Here is an 18,765-nt window from a genome sequence, read left to right as displayed (position 1 = left end):
GAATTAGGAAACTGAGACAATTAAGGAGAGATGAACTTACCCTTTGTCACCAGAGATTTGAATATTAAGAATTTACTGTAACAAGGTGATGAATGTGATGGAGTTCCTTGGTAGCAGTTTTTTTGTGGACTCTGTCTAGATAATTTGGATAACTTTACACTGTAGTGTAACTCAGAATTATGAAAATAAGAAGATATTTCCTTATAAGCCAAAGACATCCTTCCTTTTTTTGTGTGAAGCATAACTTCCAAACTAAACTGCTTATTTCTAGTAACTTTTTAATAAGCTGTTATATATGTAACCAACAAGGCATCACCCCATAGGCAAAGACACCGTGTCCTACCCTGTTTACACCGGAAGCACCTCTGGTTCAGACTGTGTCTGTATTTTTTTGGCAAAAGTTGAGAAACTATTTTACTGTGTTCATACTTTGGGATTCTATTGCTACTATATAGTCATCTAATTTCATGAGGTCAATAATAAAAGCAGATCTTAAAATATACCCTTGATTTATCAGTAAGAAAATAAAGAAAGAACATTATGTTTAATAGACATGGAGGCAGTTTAGAGAACCGATAGCATTTAGGTAGTTGTCTATGTATTTTAAATAAATGGGACACAAGGGATAATAAATTGAACAAAAGAAAATTTGGCATCAGGCTACTTTTGTGAGTTGTTTGGATTTACATTGCAATCACAGGTCATCTCTATACAAGGAGCACTAAAATAATTGATTGATCTCCTGACCAATTATTGAAAACTGTTGGAAGGCCAGAGGGAAAAGACCAGTGTAAAGAAATCAAATACACTGACAGAAGGGAAAGACTAGGAATCATCACTCTCTAGCTTTTCTGAAGAAACATGGATAAGAAATCTTAACAAAATCAATTTGCAATCACTTGAAGAGAAGAAGGTTTTTTAACTGGGTAGCCTGACTTCATAAAGGACAGTCCTGTCCTACTAATCTAATTCTTTGAGATGAAAATGAAAGGCTGGGTAGATCAAGGAGAAAAAATTATATATAATTTCATTTAGACTGTGGAATGCCTGAGATAGTGGGCATCAGAGGCTCATTGTCCACCTGAGGACAAATATAAATCTGAGTTCAAGGCCAGTGTTACTTATATTTCTATCCACAGTCTTGTATTTGGATTGAAATGCATGGGTACTTCATTTGCTCACTGCATAGAGCTGGTGGGAGAACTAGCCAAGAAAGAGATAAGTAGAAAGAAGCTTTACATATATAGCTGCCCTGCCATACTGCCGTTCATTCTCATCATTTCTATGACACATATTCTACACCCCATGTTATCATTTAACTTAGGAAAATCATCAATTATTTTCTATAATTTGGGCTCATTTTCCATTAGCTCACCCTGAGGATGGGGATGATGAATTACACTTCCTCTATAGCAACTGATAGGCATTTAATAAATACTTGATTGATTAGCAAACAATTAATAAGATCATAAAGGACTGGGTATATGTTGTCCAATAGAAGACTGTATGGTAACAACGTGTACCACATCCATCACTAGTTAGCAGCGTCAGTGTGCTAGTGGGTAGATGCATAGGAGTGAAGCTTAAAAAACTCATGAAAATAATCTCAACTACCAGGCAGAGGTTTGACATTCACTCAATGACCGTTATCATTCTGTGGTTCACAGTTAAAACAGGAGGTGTAGATGGTTCAGGTGGGAGCTGTGGAGATGACCAAAGGAAGCTTGAGGTTGTGTGGCACGGTGGTCAAGTGTGTGCACTCTGGAGTCAGACCTAGGCTAGATTCTCAAACCAGCTGGGACCTCGGGTGAGTTGCTTACCTTCTCTAAAGCTCACTCTCTCTATTGGTGAAATGGAGAGAGGAATAAGGTTTACTTCATAGGGGTACGAGAATCAGTATAGCACCTAGTATACGACAAGCAACTCAATATTGTAATATGAACCATGCCAGTTGAGAAATAAAGGGGGTTGTTTCACATAAGATTTTGACAAACCATCATCCATCTTGATATCAGTTTGATTTTAGTTCCATAACATTTTTGAGGGCCTATTATGTGCCTTTCACAAAGGGAAGCACAAGGGCCGAAGGACTTACTCTGCAGCATAGTGGAATCAAGACACACATAGAGGAGGATTTCTGAAAGTCAGGATTGCTGGACTCCCTGGCCTGTGTAACTGAGGACAATTGTGGAATTTCCCTTGAGGACTTGGAAAATAATCTAGTTCTACCTCACATGCTTCCAAAGTGGTTTACTTGTGGTCCTGTTATAAGCTGGACTTGTGTTGTCTCAAGACACTCTGGTTAGTGTCTATTCTTTGAGATCTTGAGCTGGCACTATCTAATTGTTGAAACCGTGCTTAGAAAAGTTCAACATATTGGCACTTTTCAGCAGTAACCAATTAACATCAAAATGTCATTGCTGAGCCATAAGGATACCCCCATTTTGTTCTGTGAGGGTAGATCAGAATCCACAGCCAGCTAATGTGAGTCTGATAGTTCAGGTGAGTTTCTACTACCAGCTCTAAAGATAATGAGACTGTCTGAGACTCATACTTGTCTGGGATGATTCATCTATAGGCAGAGGCCCCCTGGTGAAGGATCCAGATTAGAGTAATAAATGCTATGTCTGATTGTAACAGAGCTTTGTCCTCCAGAGAGTCTGATGAGGATGGGTGAAAGAATAAGCTCTGGGCTTCTGTGCATTTGAAATGCCAATTGGCATTTTCTTTTAAAGAGCTCTTTTGTTCTGCTTGCATGCTTCCACCAGAGGAAAAGTATTGAAGTGAAATTCTGTGAACTGTAGAAATATTGGAGACCACTGAATGCGACTTAAAAACAAGTACATAACAAACTTCAAAATAAGAATGAATACATGGGCCATCCCTTTACTTGTCAAGTTCTTATTTGCAGGAAAAATCTTGCCAACTGCGATATCCCCCTGGAGTGATGGCTGCTGCTCATCCCTGCTCAGCCGTCTTCCAGAGTCAAGGAGATGTTGACAGCGTTTCAGCTGCCCAAGGCCCCAGAGAGGAGAATGGAAACACTGGGTGGGCTAAGGGTGTAGGCTAGTTAGGACATTCCACTGGGGTCTTTGTCCAGGGAATGAGGGCTGTGGGAAAAGGGAGACAAAGAAGGAAGAGGCCCCAACCTGGGAGGCCATGCTGATGACAGCAGTGACGAGGTGGTCCCAGGGATGCCGGCAGGGCTGGTGTTGCTAAGTCAGGCTGGGTAGAGAGAGTGCTTTGACTGTGTTAGAAACTTGATCCCCAGTATTCTGTACCTTCTAAACCAACCATTCCTTCTTTGTGTAGATAAAGAAATGAAAATTCTATTTTTTAGGGGTATGGTCAAAATTGTATGGTAAGAAAAATAGTTTTAGTGTGGTTCTCCCTAAATCAGGTTAGGAGCTGGGGATCAGTTCTAGTGGATTGTTTTACTCTCAAGGAGACTTCATATACCTATGACCCCAGGATGTCAGGAAAAGACAACAAAGGGTAAGCAGTGGGAACTCTGAACTCTTGATGGTTCATTTTTAGTGCTAATAACCAGTAGCCATAAAAGAGGCATAGCAAAAGTGAGAGTTTAATAATGCTAGAAAAGGGGAGCAATTTTTAGTATAAAATGAACAAAGAAAATCTCAAATAAACTTGAATGCAGCCAAATACTGGACACTATTTTCACCCTGCTGACGCCAGGCATACAGGTATCTGAACAGTGAGTCTAGGGGGGATTAGAAGGCTTATCCTTACCATGAGGCTTCCTGCCACAGGGTTGGGGCCAGCAGGCTATGAGAAACCAGTTGTAGTCCATGTAACCCACTCGGTGTGATTCAGATTGGTAGGGCATGCAGGGTTTGATATCATAGTGGACAAAGCAACATACACCTATTGGCACTAGTAATGTGCTAGTCATCTCACAGATTAGGGCGGGAAGAGGGTCCAGTCACAGCTGGCATCTGTAGATATAGGAGCAGGGTTCAGCTGCAAGGGTGTTAGCAGTTTGTGAAGACTGCAAAACAGAAGTTCTGAGTAGGGCTCCTCGCCCAACAGGGATGGAATGACACTCAGGACATGAGGAAGAAACTGAGTCCCTGGGTTGGGCACATGGTGAGGACGTTAGGAAGAAGGGTTCTGGGTGGGTATGTTTGCACCCAGCCAGCCTCCAAATACTGGGCTTAGAGTAGCCCAGGCAGCTGTGGATGTGGTGAGTCCTGGCCAGTCCTGGTTTAAAGATTGGAGGGCACGCCAGTTTTATTCCTGCAGTCGAGTGAGGCCAAGACCGGCAGGTGCTAACAAGCTGTTGAAGATAGACAGATAGTTAATCTGCCTGTATGCAATTTTATGTTCATTTCTGGAGCCCTTCAAAATGCGTTGCCTCTTTTAGACAGAGGACCAAAATGGGTTTGGGAGATGTGAATACACTCAGAGCTGCGTCATTTGTAGCAGCCACACGGCGCTGTCCGTGAGGAAGTCATGATCAGTTTCCAGTGCAGGGACTTAGGAAAACCAACCTCTGGGTGTTTGGTGAGAAAAGCTTTTGCAGAAAACTTCTCTTTGCCACTGGAGACAATGGCTTGTTAACCTGTGCCAAATGGGCGTGATTGATCCAAATTGTAAATTCAGCGATACTTTGCCTTTCTGTGTGGAGCAGGGACAGGACAAAGAGACCTTTGTTTTCCAGAGACCCATGTGTATGAATCAGTATCTAGAAACAGTACTTTTGTTATTTTTAGCAACTCATAGCTTGATCAAATATAAAATGCCTTTTCTACCCTTTCCCTCTCCTGGCACCTCCCCACTTCTCTATTCCCATTGGTGTATGAACGTGATGTTCTGATCAAATAGGTATGAAGAGATGGAAAAGTTAATTTATTGGAGACAAATATAAACATCTCTACTTTGAAAAATGCTGCTGGTACATCAAGTACCATTACAGGCTTGTACTTAACTCTGTTCTTTAATGATTATCACAATTCTTCTGTAAATTTGACCCTCGTGGCTTAAGTTTAATGGGGAGATTTTTGTTGTTGTTGTTAATCCTCACCTGAGGATACTTTTCCATTGGTTTTAGATAGAGTGGAAGGGAGAGAGAGAGAGAAAAAAAAACCAAAAACATCAAAGTGAGAGAGACACATTGTTTGGCTGCCTCCTACACAGCCCCAATCAGGGCAGGGGATCGAACCCGCAAGCCAGGCACATGCCCTTGCCGGGGACTGAACCCGAGATCCTTTAGTCCCAGGGCTGAGACTCCAACTGCTGAGCCAAACCGGCCAGGGTTCAATGGGAAGATTTGGAGGCATAAATAGTTTTGGATTTAGTATTTCACACATAGTAAAAAATGTTTTCTTCCCCCCCTAGATGGTTTTATTTTTATGATGGCTTTCTTTTTAGCCTATAAAATGCCCAGATCTGTATTAGTGTTGAACACACTTGACTTTGTAAACTTGTCTAAATACATCTCATCTGATATTGATAATCCTACTGCCTAATTAATACTGTTAGTTTCATCTTTACATTATTTTTCTCCATCCATTTCATTTCTTTTTCAGCTTCCTCTGCTCCCCTACCTTCCTCCCTTGTGTTTATTTAAAAGTACATTTATTCAGTCACAGAACTTGATTGTTGCTGAACTTGACAGCTTGCTCTTTTATAGAAAAGAACCTCTTAATGAAAATACAAGTCAATCCATCTGAGAGCGGTTTTGATATGCATAATGGAGCAGGCCATTTAATTTAAAATGAAATGAAATAGCCTTGTTAGGGTTTTGGCAGTACCAATACTTTACAGAGGAGCACAGACGCATTCCAGAAGTTCTCTTGCTATTCTCTAGGCCCTTTGATCCCAGACTTTAATTCTGTAATTCGTTTGGGCATCTCGGCGAGAGAGGGTCTGCCTTTTTATTCTTTCCCTCTTGTTGCCCTTCTGTTGCTTATAAGCTTTCTTCTTAAATTGTCTCTGAGACCCAGACTGGGAAGAGCCTTGTAGGCATTCTCAAAGTGGATACCTTTAGTTTGTTTCTCAGCTGTGGCTTAAAGTTGGTGATTGAAGCACTTCCAAACGGGAGACTCAGTCAGCGAGGAAAATGGGGCAAAATTCAAGGAGAGAGCAAAATTATCTTCTGAAAGAACAAATATTCAAAAGAACGCTGGCTTCTGCGAGGAGTTGTTTAGTCATCCAGAATGGCTCTTTAAACTAGCCCAATCTGCTGGAATTTCTGTTCATGGGCTTTTGAAAACCCAGTGTGTCCTCCTTTGTATTTAAAGGTTTAAAAAAAATGGGCCTGGCATTTAACAAGCAGGAAAGATCATAATTCTCCACCATTAAGCTTCCACTGAGTGTTTCAGTCATGATATTTCTGATTAATGATGAGGCTGGAGAACACTGGGCATTTTCTCTGTCTTGCAAAGTATTGCTGACAAAACTCAGACACAATTCAAAACCAGTCTCAAAAGCGAACACCAGCCTCAGTCATCTGAACAAATGATAGTGTGGTATCAGATTTTGTAGTCACCATAAGGGGAGTCTCTTGGAATTAAGTGGGGAGGGAAAATCCTTTCCTTATTTTAGTAGAGGAAAGAGATTTTTATCTCTCATATTCTGCTTCTGCTCTGTGTTCAGGGTGGAGGAATGAAAGAATAAATACCAGGACTTTCCTTAGGGCGGCCGGGGTAACCTGTCCTCTCATCCCATCGTTGCCACACTTCTAACTCTGGTGGTCATGTAGAAAGTTTACAGCAAAAACCTAGTGGTTCTAGCCTTGCATCAGACACACAGATCCTCCTCTAACTGAAGTTAGAAGGAGAACAGAAGGATTTTCTTTACTTGTGTCCTAGGAAGAGAGACTAGAAGGAAAACCAGATTTATTTAATCTAAAACTACATTAGTGTCCTAGGAGAATCATAAACCCTATGATGTTATAAAGTACCAACATTTAATAATGTGAAAGACTTTGTGAGACTAGAAAGATATCATCTCAATTGGATAGCCAACAAAGAGAAATCAGATTTGAGGATTATCTGGCTGCAATATCAATTACCACATTATTTAACTGAACAAGTATCTGCTGAGAGCCCACGATGGGCCAGGACCTATTCTTTGTTGAGCATAGACTGCAGGGGGCTGGGGCTAAGGCAGGGAGGACAGTTCGGAGGCCCTTGTGGTGACTGGGTGAAGGATGATGGTGGCTCAGTCGGTGAGGAAGGTTGTATTCTAGATACACTCTGAAGGTCAGCACTCAGATTCTTGATTGGATAGAGGGTTCCAGAGGAAGAGGGGAGTTGGAACTGGAAGGATAGAGTTGCCTTTAACTGCAATGGGAAAGGCCAAGTTCAGTTTTGGAAATGCTGGAGATGTTTCTAAAGATATTTGAGTGGACATGTAGAATAGGCAGTTTGACGTAGAAGTCTGATGTTTTGGAGGAAAGAAGTGTGAAAGTGGTCGGCCTATAAATCGGATTTAAATCGGGAGACTGGCTGGGATCTCTGAAGAGGCGAACATTGATAGGAACGAGATGAGGACCAAGGTTTGACCCTGGAGCACTCGTCTGAAGGAAGAGGAGGGACCAGCAAAGGAGACAGAGGAGCAGCAGCCAGGAAGATAGGAGGAAAGTCAAGAAATGTGAAGCCCTGGAAACCAAGAGAAGAAAGCCTACCTAATTCTTTCAACAATAAAATTTTTAAAAAGAAAAAAAAAGGAAACCTATCTAGGAGTGCGTGATCGATCAGCCATGTCAAATGTGCTTATAGGTAAGGAGGGCTGCAGATGGATGCTGCTGTTAGCAATGTCATGGTCACCTGGCCTCTTACAAGAGGAGTTTTAGTGGAGTAGGGGGTGAAAGTGTGGTTGGAGTTAGTGTAAGAGAGAATGGGGGAAAGGGAATTAGGAGAAGTGAGTCCAGATGATGCTTTTAAGGAATTGGCTGCAAAGAAGAGTAGAGGAGGGGCCAGTAGCATTATCTGCCTCTCTGGCTGGTTCCAAGGAGGGTCCCCTCACATTTTATACAAGTACAGTTAATATATAACTATTCAGGCACACTGGATTTTTAAGTTAGGTATGTATCATCAGCATAGAACTATGGAACCAGATGAGACTGTCAAGGTCATTTCAGTTCATCTCTCACCAATAAAGGAATCTTCCTTATAATATTAATATAAAAAATACTGTGTTTTTTCATATGCCATCTAGGGATCCAGAGAAGAATAAGGCACAATTCCTGCTCTTGAGGAACATATATTTTTAGTGGGAGAGAGCAGGCATTTATGCTTCCTGTGCAATAAATCTTATGATAGAGGCACTACAAAATATTGTGAAAGCACAAGGGAAAGGAAACTTGACTTGGGGAAGTTAGAAAAGACAATATGCACAAAGAACTGACATCTAAACTAGATCTTAAAGATGAGCATGACGTTTTCCAGACAGAGTGCTGGCGAGAATCCCTTTCTCCAATGATAATCCACTTCTGTTTGAATGCTGAATTGCTGCAGAGAGCTCACCACATTGTGAGGCTAATTCTATTTTAAATAGGTACAATTGTTGCAAATCCACTTATTATATTGAACCCGATATTGCCTTCTAATATTTCTACTCATTATTCTCAGTTTTCTCCTCTGTTGCTAATGGTCAAAGATTTCTTTTTCTACCATATAGGTCATTTCTGTATTTGAAAATAGATATTATGTTCTCTTTTAAGTCATCTCTTTCTGTGTTGAAAATCAGGAAAGTGGAAAGTCTCAGGTTGGATTCCCTGGGCAGCAGACTCTGAGAACGAGGTGGGTGTGCAGGCGGTTTATTAGGGAGTGCTCTTGAGATTAAGGAGTACTTTTGACATCAATGCTGTGAAAGGGACAGGAAGATTGGGCAGGAGTGGGCAGAGGAAGCAGTAGAGGTGTGATGCAGTTTTTTATTTTTATTAAAACTTTTTTTCCTTTATTGATTTTAGAGAGAGAGGAAGTGAGAGGGAGAGAGACAGAAACATCGATGGGAGAGAACATTGATTGGCCACCTCCTGCATGCCCCCCACTGGGTATCGGGCCCACAACCTGGACATGTGTCTGGACTGGGAATTGAACTGGCGACCTCTTGGTGCATGAGCTGAGGCTCAACCAGTTAGCCACACCGGCCGGACGAGGTGTGATGCAGTTTTAATGGAAGCTCCAACCAACCATATTAGGAATTCTGAAATAGACTGATACTTCTGAGCTATCCAGAGTTAGGGCATTCTCAATAGCTGGAGTAACTAATCTTTTATTTCTGAAATGTGTCTGTAGGGGACCTGGGTAATGCAGAAGGATATCATGTGCTGTTAATTCTTTTGGCAGTTATTTTCTGAGACAGATAATACAATGAAAAAGTACCTGTTTTTGTTTTTTTTGTTTGTTTGTTTCTTCTTATTAGCAACCAACACCATGAACATCAAAGTGATGGGGGTTCAAGATCATGGTTCTAGACTGATGAGGTCTAATGTACAATTGAACTTTTCCTGTGCCAGTTGCTCATCTCAGTCATGGTGGCCCTTTGTACAGGAATGTTTTAAAGATACTCTCAAGGCAAGTTGAAGAAGTACATTCATGCAAAAGTGTGACTGGGAATCTTTAGGAGGAGGAGACTGCTCCAAAGACCTGTGCACATCACCATTTTGTAATGATATTAGGAGAGATAAGTGTAAGTGGGGAAGCATAGGGAGCTGCAAACAGAATCATATCCCTGTCCTTCATCCTAGAAGATGACACTTCTTGTGGTGATGACAATGCTTGCTTGGTGCCTGCAAAGATGGATGTGTGGCCAGCAGCTTTTTCTACTCCATGTGCACATGAAGACTGCTCTTTGATTTGCAGCTGTGGCCATAATTCTCAAAGCCTGCCACTGCTTGAAAGTTATAGTTAGCCCAAGGCTTTGTTGAATACAGTTGTCCCATTCTTGATTACTGTACACCAGATTGATGTGTCAACTAAATTAATAACTCTGGACCGCTCATTATACCTGGAAACATTAGTCCAAGCTATAACTCTGTCTCTTGAATTCTGCTTGGCCTCATTAACCTTCTATTGATGCCACAGATAAAATTGTCATGTAAGGCATTCTTATTTAATGAAGATTGTCAAGATAAAATGGTGGAACTGGGCCTTGATGGGAGCAGAGGAGTCAGAAAAGGGATGACTATAGAGAATGATAGAATTAAAAGTCAGATGAAGACATGGGAGGGGTGAGATAGAGCCATATTATTTTTTCTCTTTTCTTGCAATCCCCATACATTGGCTTTCTTCACATAGTAGCTGGCAGTTTCTTTAAGAGCTCATTTATAATTGTGAGAAAATTTATCAGAAGAGTAAGAGAGGAGAGAGTCAAGTTGGTATAGAATAGATTGGTTTTCTTCTCAATTCAATCTCATTAGCATAGGCTCATTTACCATGGACCCCCATAGGTTTACTCTCAAGGCTATCTCTCCCTGTATATTTGAATCATCTGTGGTTTCACTGAAGAAGGAACTATGTGGATATTCAAGAATGTCCTTGTGATAAGACATGTTCATTTAGCACAGAATGGATAGACTTTGTTTATAATTGGGATCCCTTTCATCCTAAGCCTGTACATTTGAAGGTATATTTGAAGCCTTTGTCACTTTGTTGTATCTACTAGGCTTGTGAAAACTCAAGTGATAACAGGTCTCATTTGAGAATCTCCAAAATTCCCTTGAGTTGGAAGTATAACAAGAAAAACAAATGACTTTTTAAGTGGTGGCCATTCTGGGAGGGTTGTTCTGTTTCTTGCCTTCCTGTCCTATTGTTGTGGTTCTCTGTAGGCTCCTGACAAGTCTTGAAATAACTAAGCCTTGTTTTGGGATGCCCACCATATCCCATAACCTAAGGACAAGGTTGCCTTCACCAGAAGAGGCGTACTTGGATTGCAGTAGGAGAAAATCAGGAGCAGGGGCTGGCCGCAGTTTGGAGTAGACACACATGAAGTTATTATTTTAGTGAAAATTATTCCTACTCCCCTTTCCACCCACTCTTGGTGCCCAACCCTCTATACAGGTCTGAGTTACATGGTCTTATGGGGTTCCTCTTTGACCACATGTTTAAGCTAGGAAAGGAAGTCATGATAAGCATCACCGCCAATGACTAAGCATCTACTGTTTCATTCTGGAGAGCCTGTGGGGAATGTGAAAAGTTCAAGCCATGCAAAGCAGCAACAGCTCTGGCAGAGCAGAGGGGCTGGCAGCTTTCATTGCCGAACCAGTGTCTTTGGACACCAGCTCGACATTTCACAACCTGCATTTTTTTTCAGTAGTGGATACTGCCAAAATACTCAGCAAGCTCTCACGTGTACAACAATATGCTCCTGAACTAAGAAATAACTGTACCATTTGTTTAAAAGCTTGGTCTCTTGTAACTGTACTTTGAAGCTCTAGTCTGGGGGATAAAAACAAAACAAACAAACAAAAAAACCTGCCACTTTGACATAGTTTTGTTAGCCTGGATGGTTATAGAATGGAGATGAATCATCAGATAGAAGATGGGGCACTGACCAGGAAAAGGGATACCACTACCCAGGAGGAAGTCAGGGAGAATGGATGGAGAGAGAAGGACAAGAGTCTTCATTGTGTGGTTTCAGGTTCTTCTCGTTGAAAGATGGAGATAAAATGCAGGGCTTGACATCTCAGAACAGCAAGAGAAACACAACTTCAGATGGGAGAAATTTAAAATGGCTCCTTTCTCAAAATAGGAAAGAAACCAGAAGCTGTTCAGAATTGACAGAGGGTTGTGTGTGTGATTCATAGGTCAGACCAAGACCTGTGGCATTGTGTATCTAAGAGAAAGAATAACAATATATGTTGCTCTAAAATAAAGCATAATCACATAACAGCTTGGATACAAGTCATTTTAACTTGTGGCTTAGATATGCTGTTTAAGCCTTACTCTAAGTTGTGTATCTCATTATCAGAATAGAAGATAGACGTAAAACTAACTGTGCTATTAATGTAACAGATATACCTTTATAGAAAATATACTGACCAAAGCTTGTACTATACATACTTCTCCTTAATATCCCTGCTGAATACCACCCACCTGCTGGGCCAATGTGCCAATACTACCTTCAGAAGTAGGGTTAAGTGTCGATTGTTGGCACTTTGGATTATTCACTGACAGTGATACACATCCATGACTGATAGTCCAAAAGGCTCAAAGAGTGGAACGTGTGTGTATTTTTATATTTCATTTGACAGTAAAACCTAACCTGAGCTGACATGAGACCACTTAGAGTCTTTACCCCACTTTATGAAACTCTTCAGATGTTTTACTATAGAGATACTAGCATATTGGATTTTAGGAAGCTGCCTTGGGCTTTGTAGTAGCCCCAAAGATTTCAGACAAGGAGAGTATAGATCTATGTTGAATTTCTCTGGAGTCTAGGAGGTAGTTTTAGGAAGAAAGGTATTAATATTTGCAACTTAAACATGTTCAATTTTAAAGGCATTACGTGAAAATGTAAATAATGGACCCAAACATTTCTATCCAATTGGTTCAAATTTTTCTTTACCATCTTTGGTTTGATTTCTCTCTCTCTCTCTCTCTCTTTCTTTTTTTTTTTTTACATTTTTACTATTCTAGGATGAATCTTCCATGTTCTTCCAGTTTGGCCCATCAATTGAACAGCAAGCTTCCGTAATGCTCAACATCATGGAAGAGTATGACTGGTACATCTTTTCTATTGTCACCACCTACTTCCCTGGCTACCAGGACTTTGTAAATAAGATTCGCAGCACCATTGAGAATAGCTTCGTGGGCTGGGAGTTAGAGGAAGTTCTCTTGCTGGATATGTCCCTGGATGATGGAGATTCTAAGATTCAGAACCAGCTCAAGAAACTTCAAAGCCCCATCATTCTTCTTTATTGTACAAAGGAAGAGGCCACCTACATCTTTGAAGTGGCTAACTCAGTAGGGCTGACCGGCTGCGGCTACACGTGGATTGTGCCTAGTCTAGTGGCAGGGGATACAGACACAGTGCCCTCTGAGTTCCCCACAGGGCTCATCTCTGTGTCCTACGATGAATGGGACTACGGCCTCCCTGCCAGAGTGAGGGATGGAATTGCCATAATCACCACCGCTGCTTCCGACATGCTGTCTGAACACAGCTTCATCCCTGAGCCCAAGAGCAGTTGTTACAACACCCACGAGAAGAGAATCTACCAGTCCAACATGCTAAATAGGTGAGTATGGCACAGAGGGCACACTGTTGGTGGAGGTCAGAGTTCAGCTTCCAGTACTGGGGTTGGACCCTCGGAAACTGTGGGAAGAGTCGAAGGCCACTGGGTTGGCAGCAATGGTGTGAGTGTTTCAGATCTAGAACTTGCTGTGTCTGTGCTCTTGTTCTGAGAAATACAGAACAGCTCCCACTTACGGAGCGCTTACCATGTGCTCGGTGTTACTCTGTGTATTGCATGTATTATTATTATTTTTTACCTCATTTTATCCTCAAAGCAACAACTCTAGTAAGCAGGTTTAAAAAATTGTTACCATTTTACAATATAAGAGAATAAGGCTTGTAGGTGTAAATTGTCCAAAGTCACACTGCAAGTGAGTGGCTCACCGGGAGTCGAACCCTCTCGTCACCACACACTTGATGACACTGAAAGGCACAATAGGACAGACACAAGAGAGAACCAGCCTGCTTACCTGCGGAGTGCTGCTATACCAGGACAGAATGGAGAACAGGTTACATGGGTGTGTAGGCAAATGAAGAGGCAGCTTCCCTCTCTTTTGCCTTCAAAAGTGAGAGTGCAGCGGCAGAGGCGGCTTTTATGGCTGCTCTTAGTCCGGTTTATTCAGTGAGAAGATGAGGGTGGAGTTCTGCTCCCCTGACCTCACCTCATAGCCTAGCCACAACTGCAGCACATCCTCAAAGGGGGGTAATTATGTGACTGGGTGGGGCATAACATTCTATAGGATGCTATAGGATTGTTATTATTATTTTTTATCCTCACCCGAGGACATTTTTCCATTTTTTGTTCAGATAGAGTGGGAGGAAAAGAGAGAGAGAGAGAGAAACATTGATGTGAAAGGGACACATCGAGTGGTTGCCACCCACGCGACCCAACAAGGGCTGGGAACAAACTGCAACCAAGGTACATGCCCTTAGCAGAAACCAAAGCCGGGTCTCTCTGGACCGCAGGCCGACACTCCAACTGCTGACCCAAATTGGCCAGGGCTCTATAGGATGCTTTTACAGTCTAGTTATTTATATAAAACTGCTACATGTGCACATTGTAAAAATTCAAACAATATAGAAGAGCACAAAAAAGAAAGTAAAAATTATCTTAAACCCAGCTAATGAGAGACACTCAATGTTGAAAGAATCAGTGAACTTTTTTCTAGACATGTCCCTGTGCATGGATACCTGTGTGGGTATCAATCTACAATTTTACTTAAATGGAAATTTATACGTGCTATTTGATAACTTGACTTTCTTTCACTCAACAATATGTTTTGGACATCCATTTTAAATTTACCAACTGTACTAGACACATAGAAGGGTATTCAGAAAAACTTAATACATGCTTAGGTACCTACTATTCAGCTTAAGAAATAAAATATTAGAAAGTGTACTCTGGGGTGGTTGACACACCTTTGATGGACATTGACTGAGCCTACTTACCCTTCTTTAACTTCTGGAAGCGAGTTGGACGGTTGCCTCTCAGCTAAGCTCCTAAATTCAGGTTGAAACTAAAACCAGTGTTAATGTAGCTGCATCTGTGATCCAGTCCTAATATTCTCCCACCTTGAACTTGGCTCTTCCTGCCATCCCTAGTTATCAGTGCTTGTTCGGTATTGACTGTCTTGGTTTTCTTCCTACTTCTGGTACTTCTGTCTCAGGCTCCTTGGCACACTCTTCTTCCTCTACACACCTCTTAAATATTAGTGCTTCTCAGGGCTCTGTTCTAGACCGTCTTCTTTTCTTACCAGTTGCCAAGCATATGATTAATGTCTGTGAGTTCCCCCAGATTGATATCTCTGGCTGTAGTCTCTTGCTTGAGCCCCAGGTCTGTCTCTAATAGTTACAATCTCTAATTGTAACTATGTTTCTTTAGAACGCATCATAGCCAGAACTGACCTGCTTTCTCCTCCCACTTCTTCTAGCCAAATCTGCACCACTTATAAAGGGTACATCCCATTACCCAGTTGCCTAAAATAAAAATTTCCGGTGTCCTTAATTCTATATCCCTGACACCTAATAGCCAAGCATGCCATTTTCTGTGGATTTCCTCTGGAGTGCTTTCACTTATTTTCATTTCTACCATATCTCAGTCCATCTCTTCTTACCTGCATTGCTGCAGGGCCTCTTAAATATCTTCTGGCTCCCAGTTCTCCTTTTCAATCTACATTGCAGCCAGAGTGATCTAAAATGAAATATGATGTCATCACTCTCCTGCTCACTACCTACCATCAAGTCCCATCTCCTTAGTATGATTTACAAAGTCTTCCACAGCACAGGCCCTCCTCTTTCCAAAACTCTCATGCGACTCTCTGCCTCAAAGCCGCATTCCCGCAACACTGACCTCACTTTAGTTCCTTGAGAATACCATGCTCTCCCTCACTCCCAGCTCTTTTCTCCTCCTTGGGTATACAGCCCAGGTGCCCCTTCCCACCAATACACACATACAGATGTTCCTTTACCTGTCTCAAACTCTTCATCCTTCATGTTTCAGTCTTGGCATCTCATCCAGTAGGAAGGTTTTCCTGAGCCCTGGACTAGCATCGCCCTGTAATGTGTCTTCACTGCATTTTGTGTTTTTCCCATGAAGCCACTTTTCAGACTGTTATAATTACATGCTTTATTGTCTCTCTTCCTAGTAAGTTCTGTGAAAGCAGTGATCTTTCTGTCTTACTCATTTCCATGCCCCCCCTCCCCCCCCAGCACAGTGTGTGTCCCAGGGAAGACACCTGGAGTGAATGAATGACATCCTTCAAGATGCTGAGCTATCCAGCACACACCTACCCTACAGGAGCTTCCTTGTTCCACTCCTCTTTGCAAGATACTAGAGATTTTCTTTAAAAACTTACAGTTTACTCTGTTCTATACATTCATGTTTTCCCCACTGTTTTTAGTGTTAAATTCAAATCTGATTTAGACTATTTTACATTATTTGAAGTGTTTGTTCATTTAAAGAATGCTAACAATCAAAGAATATTGAGGCTTAAAATATTTGCTAAACAACACAAAGAAATCAAGTGGATATCACTGATACTGGACACAGTGGGTCTGAAGCCACCTATCACTACTTGAGCCAAATTAAGCAGAGACAGGGTTGAATCATATATGAGTGTTTATTCCAATAATGCCAGCAGTATGGGGAGAGCGGTCGGTCACCCTGTAAATTCTGCTCGGACAGCTCTCACCAGTTGGCTGATTATGGGTGAGGGAGAAATCTATGTGTAGCTGCGAGTATACCAGGGAGAAGGGAAGGTAAAGTCTGCAGTCTGGCTTTCAGGAGCTCAGCGTCCGGTAACAAGGTAACTAATCTATGATGTTATAAACAGCTTAGCCCATTCCTGGGACCAGATAAAGGTCAGCATTCCTGAGCAAACTCCCGGAGGTGGGTGGGTTAGATCTGGGCACAGCAACCAAGTCAAAACATGTTCTTGGTCTGCTGCTAAAATGTGTTTCATTTCTGAGTAATAGACCCATCCAGGCTCTGAAGCATCTTCTCTATTTTTACAGCCCTGTTTTTCTCCTGCAGCACATTCTCCAGTTTCCCAGGGTCTGTAAGAAAATCTCTTCTTTGTAGTTAGTAAGGTGAATAATAATTAGACAGCTGTGGTTCTGTTTATATTACGTGCCCCTCCCCTATTATTACCTTAAAGTCCATAAACATGGTCCAGGAATGCCTGCTTTTATCTTAAAACTTCCTGTGGGTAAACAAGTATCTGTAGATATTATTATTTCTCTTTGGCTTACTTTACATTAGAATGTAAATGTTACTTCTCAAGCCTGGCCTCTAACCACTATATCTTTAAAACCACAGTTAGTTTTAACCTTTGTTGCCATCACTTAGAGCAATGGTTCTCAACCTTCCTAATGCCGTGACCCTTTAATACAGTTCCTCATGTTGTATGTGGGCGTATCTACATGTGGGCGTATCTGCATGTGGGCAGACCCGCCTGGAGACGGTAGAGCAATGGTTCCTAAGACCATTGGAAATATGTATTTTCTGATGGTCTTAAGCGACCCCTGTGAAAGGGTTGTTCGACCCCCAAAGGGGTCGCGACCCATAGGTTGAGAGCCGCCGACTTAGAGGTTACTGTCAAGATAGCCACAAATGCCCACCTCCATCTCCTTAAGTATAGCACTCTTAAAAGGAACAAGGAATACACAGTGCAAAGTATTCATAAATTCCTCGAGTACCAGTGTGGAGCAGGGATAGAAAGTCCACCTTCACTTGATTCCCCAAGTATACCGTGTAAACTGTGTCTTCAGACTTATGAACGTACTTTTCCATTACGACATTTCCTCTGTGAACTTTCTCTTCTGCTCCAGCTCCATGATTTCTCCAGAGTTCTGTATCTGCCTCTGAGGACATCTTCTCTTGGCTCTCTCCCTGCCCATATCCCTGTATCCCTCAGCCGTCTCCACTGTCTTTTCTTTCCTCCCCCCAAATGTGTCTTCTCATGGTTCTTGAATTCAATCCCTAGCCTCTCTTGGGAACACATTAATATGCTTTTCTTTTAGGACCCAGAAAGGATTGGGGTTGACCAACAGGACAAAAAGGAGCTATCCTCAAAATCTGAGCTGTTATCACCAGGCACAGCACTCAACGGCATCGGTGGGATTCAGCTAAGCACGCAGTCCCTGTTCTTTCTACTTATCCTGGACTGAAATCAGATTCTTCCTCCCTCTGAGCTCTGGTCTCACAGGGTCACTCTTTCAAATGACAAAACAAGCAGATACACCATTTAGCCATAGTAGGAAATCTTTGCAAAATATTGTTGTTGCAAATGGTTGTTTTTGAGGATGGCCCTCTGTTGGCCTGCTGCTCACCTCTCTGTAACAGCCCCTCAGGGTATCTGAGAGTGACCCAGCCCTAGGAAGGCACCAGGAGTACGGAGTTAGGAAAGGGTTCTCCTCTTTCCCTCTGAATACCCAGTAGCATCAACAGGCCCTGTCCTCCCTAGAAGCATTATAACGGGAGGTGAAGCTCTCCTTTATATCTACCAGACTGTGGCTTTTTTTTTTGTTGTTTTTCCTCATGTGAGTCAAGTTTATAAGTCTAGATTTAGGGAACAGGGACAGGCTCTGTGATATCCTTGAATGCTGAAAAATGTCGCATATTGAAGTGATTCACTTGTTACTGAAGGAAGAATTTTAAAAAAATGACGTATAAGCATTCTCAGAGAGAAGTCTTAAAATGAGCTATTTTACTATACTATTAAATAAATGTTATTTATTATGTGTCAATCCAAACTCCTAACTGATTACTTCTTAGTTCCTTGAAGTTCGTTCAGCTATAGACTTGTTGACTATCTCTAGATAATCTTCAGACTGCTGGACAAGGCTTTTTACCTGAGTAGCAAGAAAAATACAGAAACTCAGTTACATTTGAATTTCAGATAAACAACGGATCATTTTATTAGCGTCTGTCGCAAATATTGCACAGAACATGCTGATACGAAAAGACAATTTGTTGTTTATCTGAAATTCAAATTTAACAAGGTTCCTTTTTTTTTTTTTTTTGCTGAATATGACAACCCTGTTTTGTACACTGACTAATAA

At 41.7% G+C, this 18,765-nt stretch overlaps 1 protein-coding gene across 1 annotated transcript in view; it reads left to right on the top strand.

Annotated features, from left to right (window-relative positions):
• GRIN2B (glutamate ionotropic receptor NMDA type subunit 2B) overlaps positions 1-18,765 on the top strand; it is a 410,201-nt gene that overhangs the window by 214,067 nt on the left and 177,369 nt on the right. The window contains exon 3 of the mRNA XM_036251618.1: positions 12,609-13,207. Within this exon, the coding sequence (XP_036107511.1) occupies positions 12,609-13,207 (599 nt within the window). The remainder of the gene's footprint in view (positions 1-12,608; positions 13,208-18,765) is intronic.

The sequence above is a fragment of the Molossus molossus genome, unplaced genomic scaffold (assembly GCF_014108415.1).
Source record: "Molossus molossus isolate mMolMol1 unplaced genomic scaffold, mMolMol1.p scaffold_m16_p_10, whole genome shotgun sequence".
Taxonomy (NCBI): Eukaryota; Metazoa; Chordata; class Mammalia; order Chiroptera; family Molossidae; genus Molossus; species Molossus molossus.
This window is presented reverse-complemented; position numbering and strand designations above follow the sequence as displayed.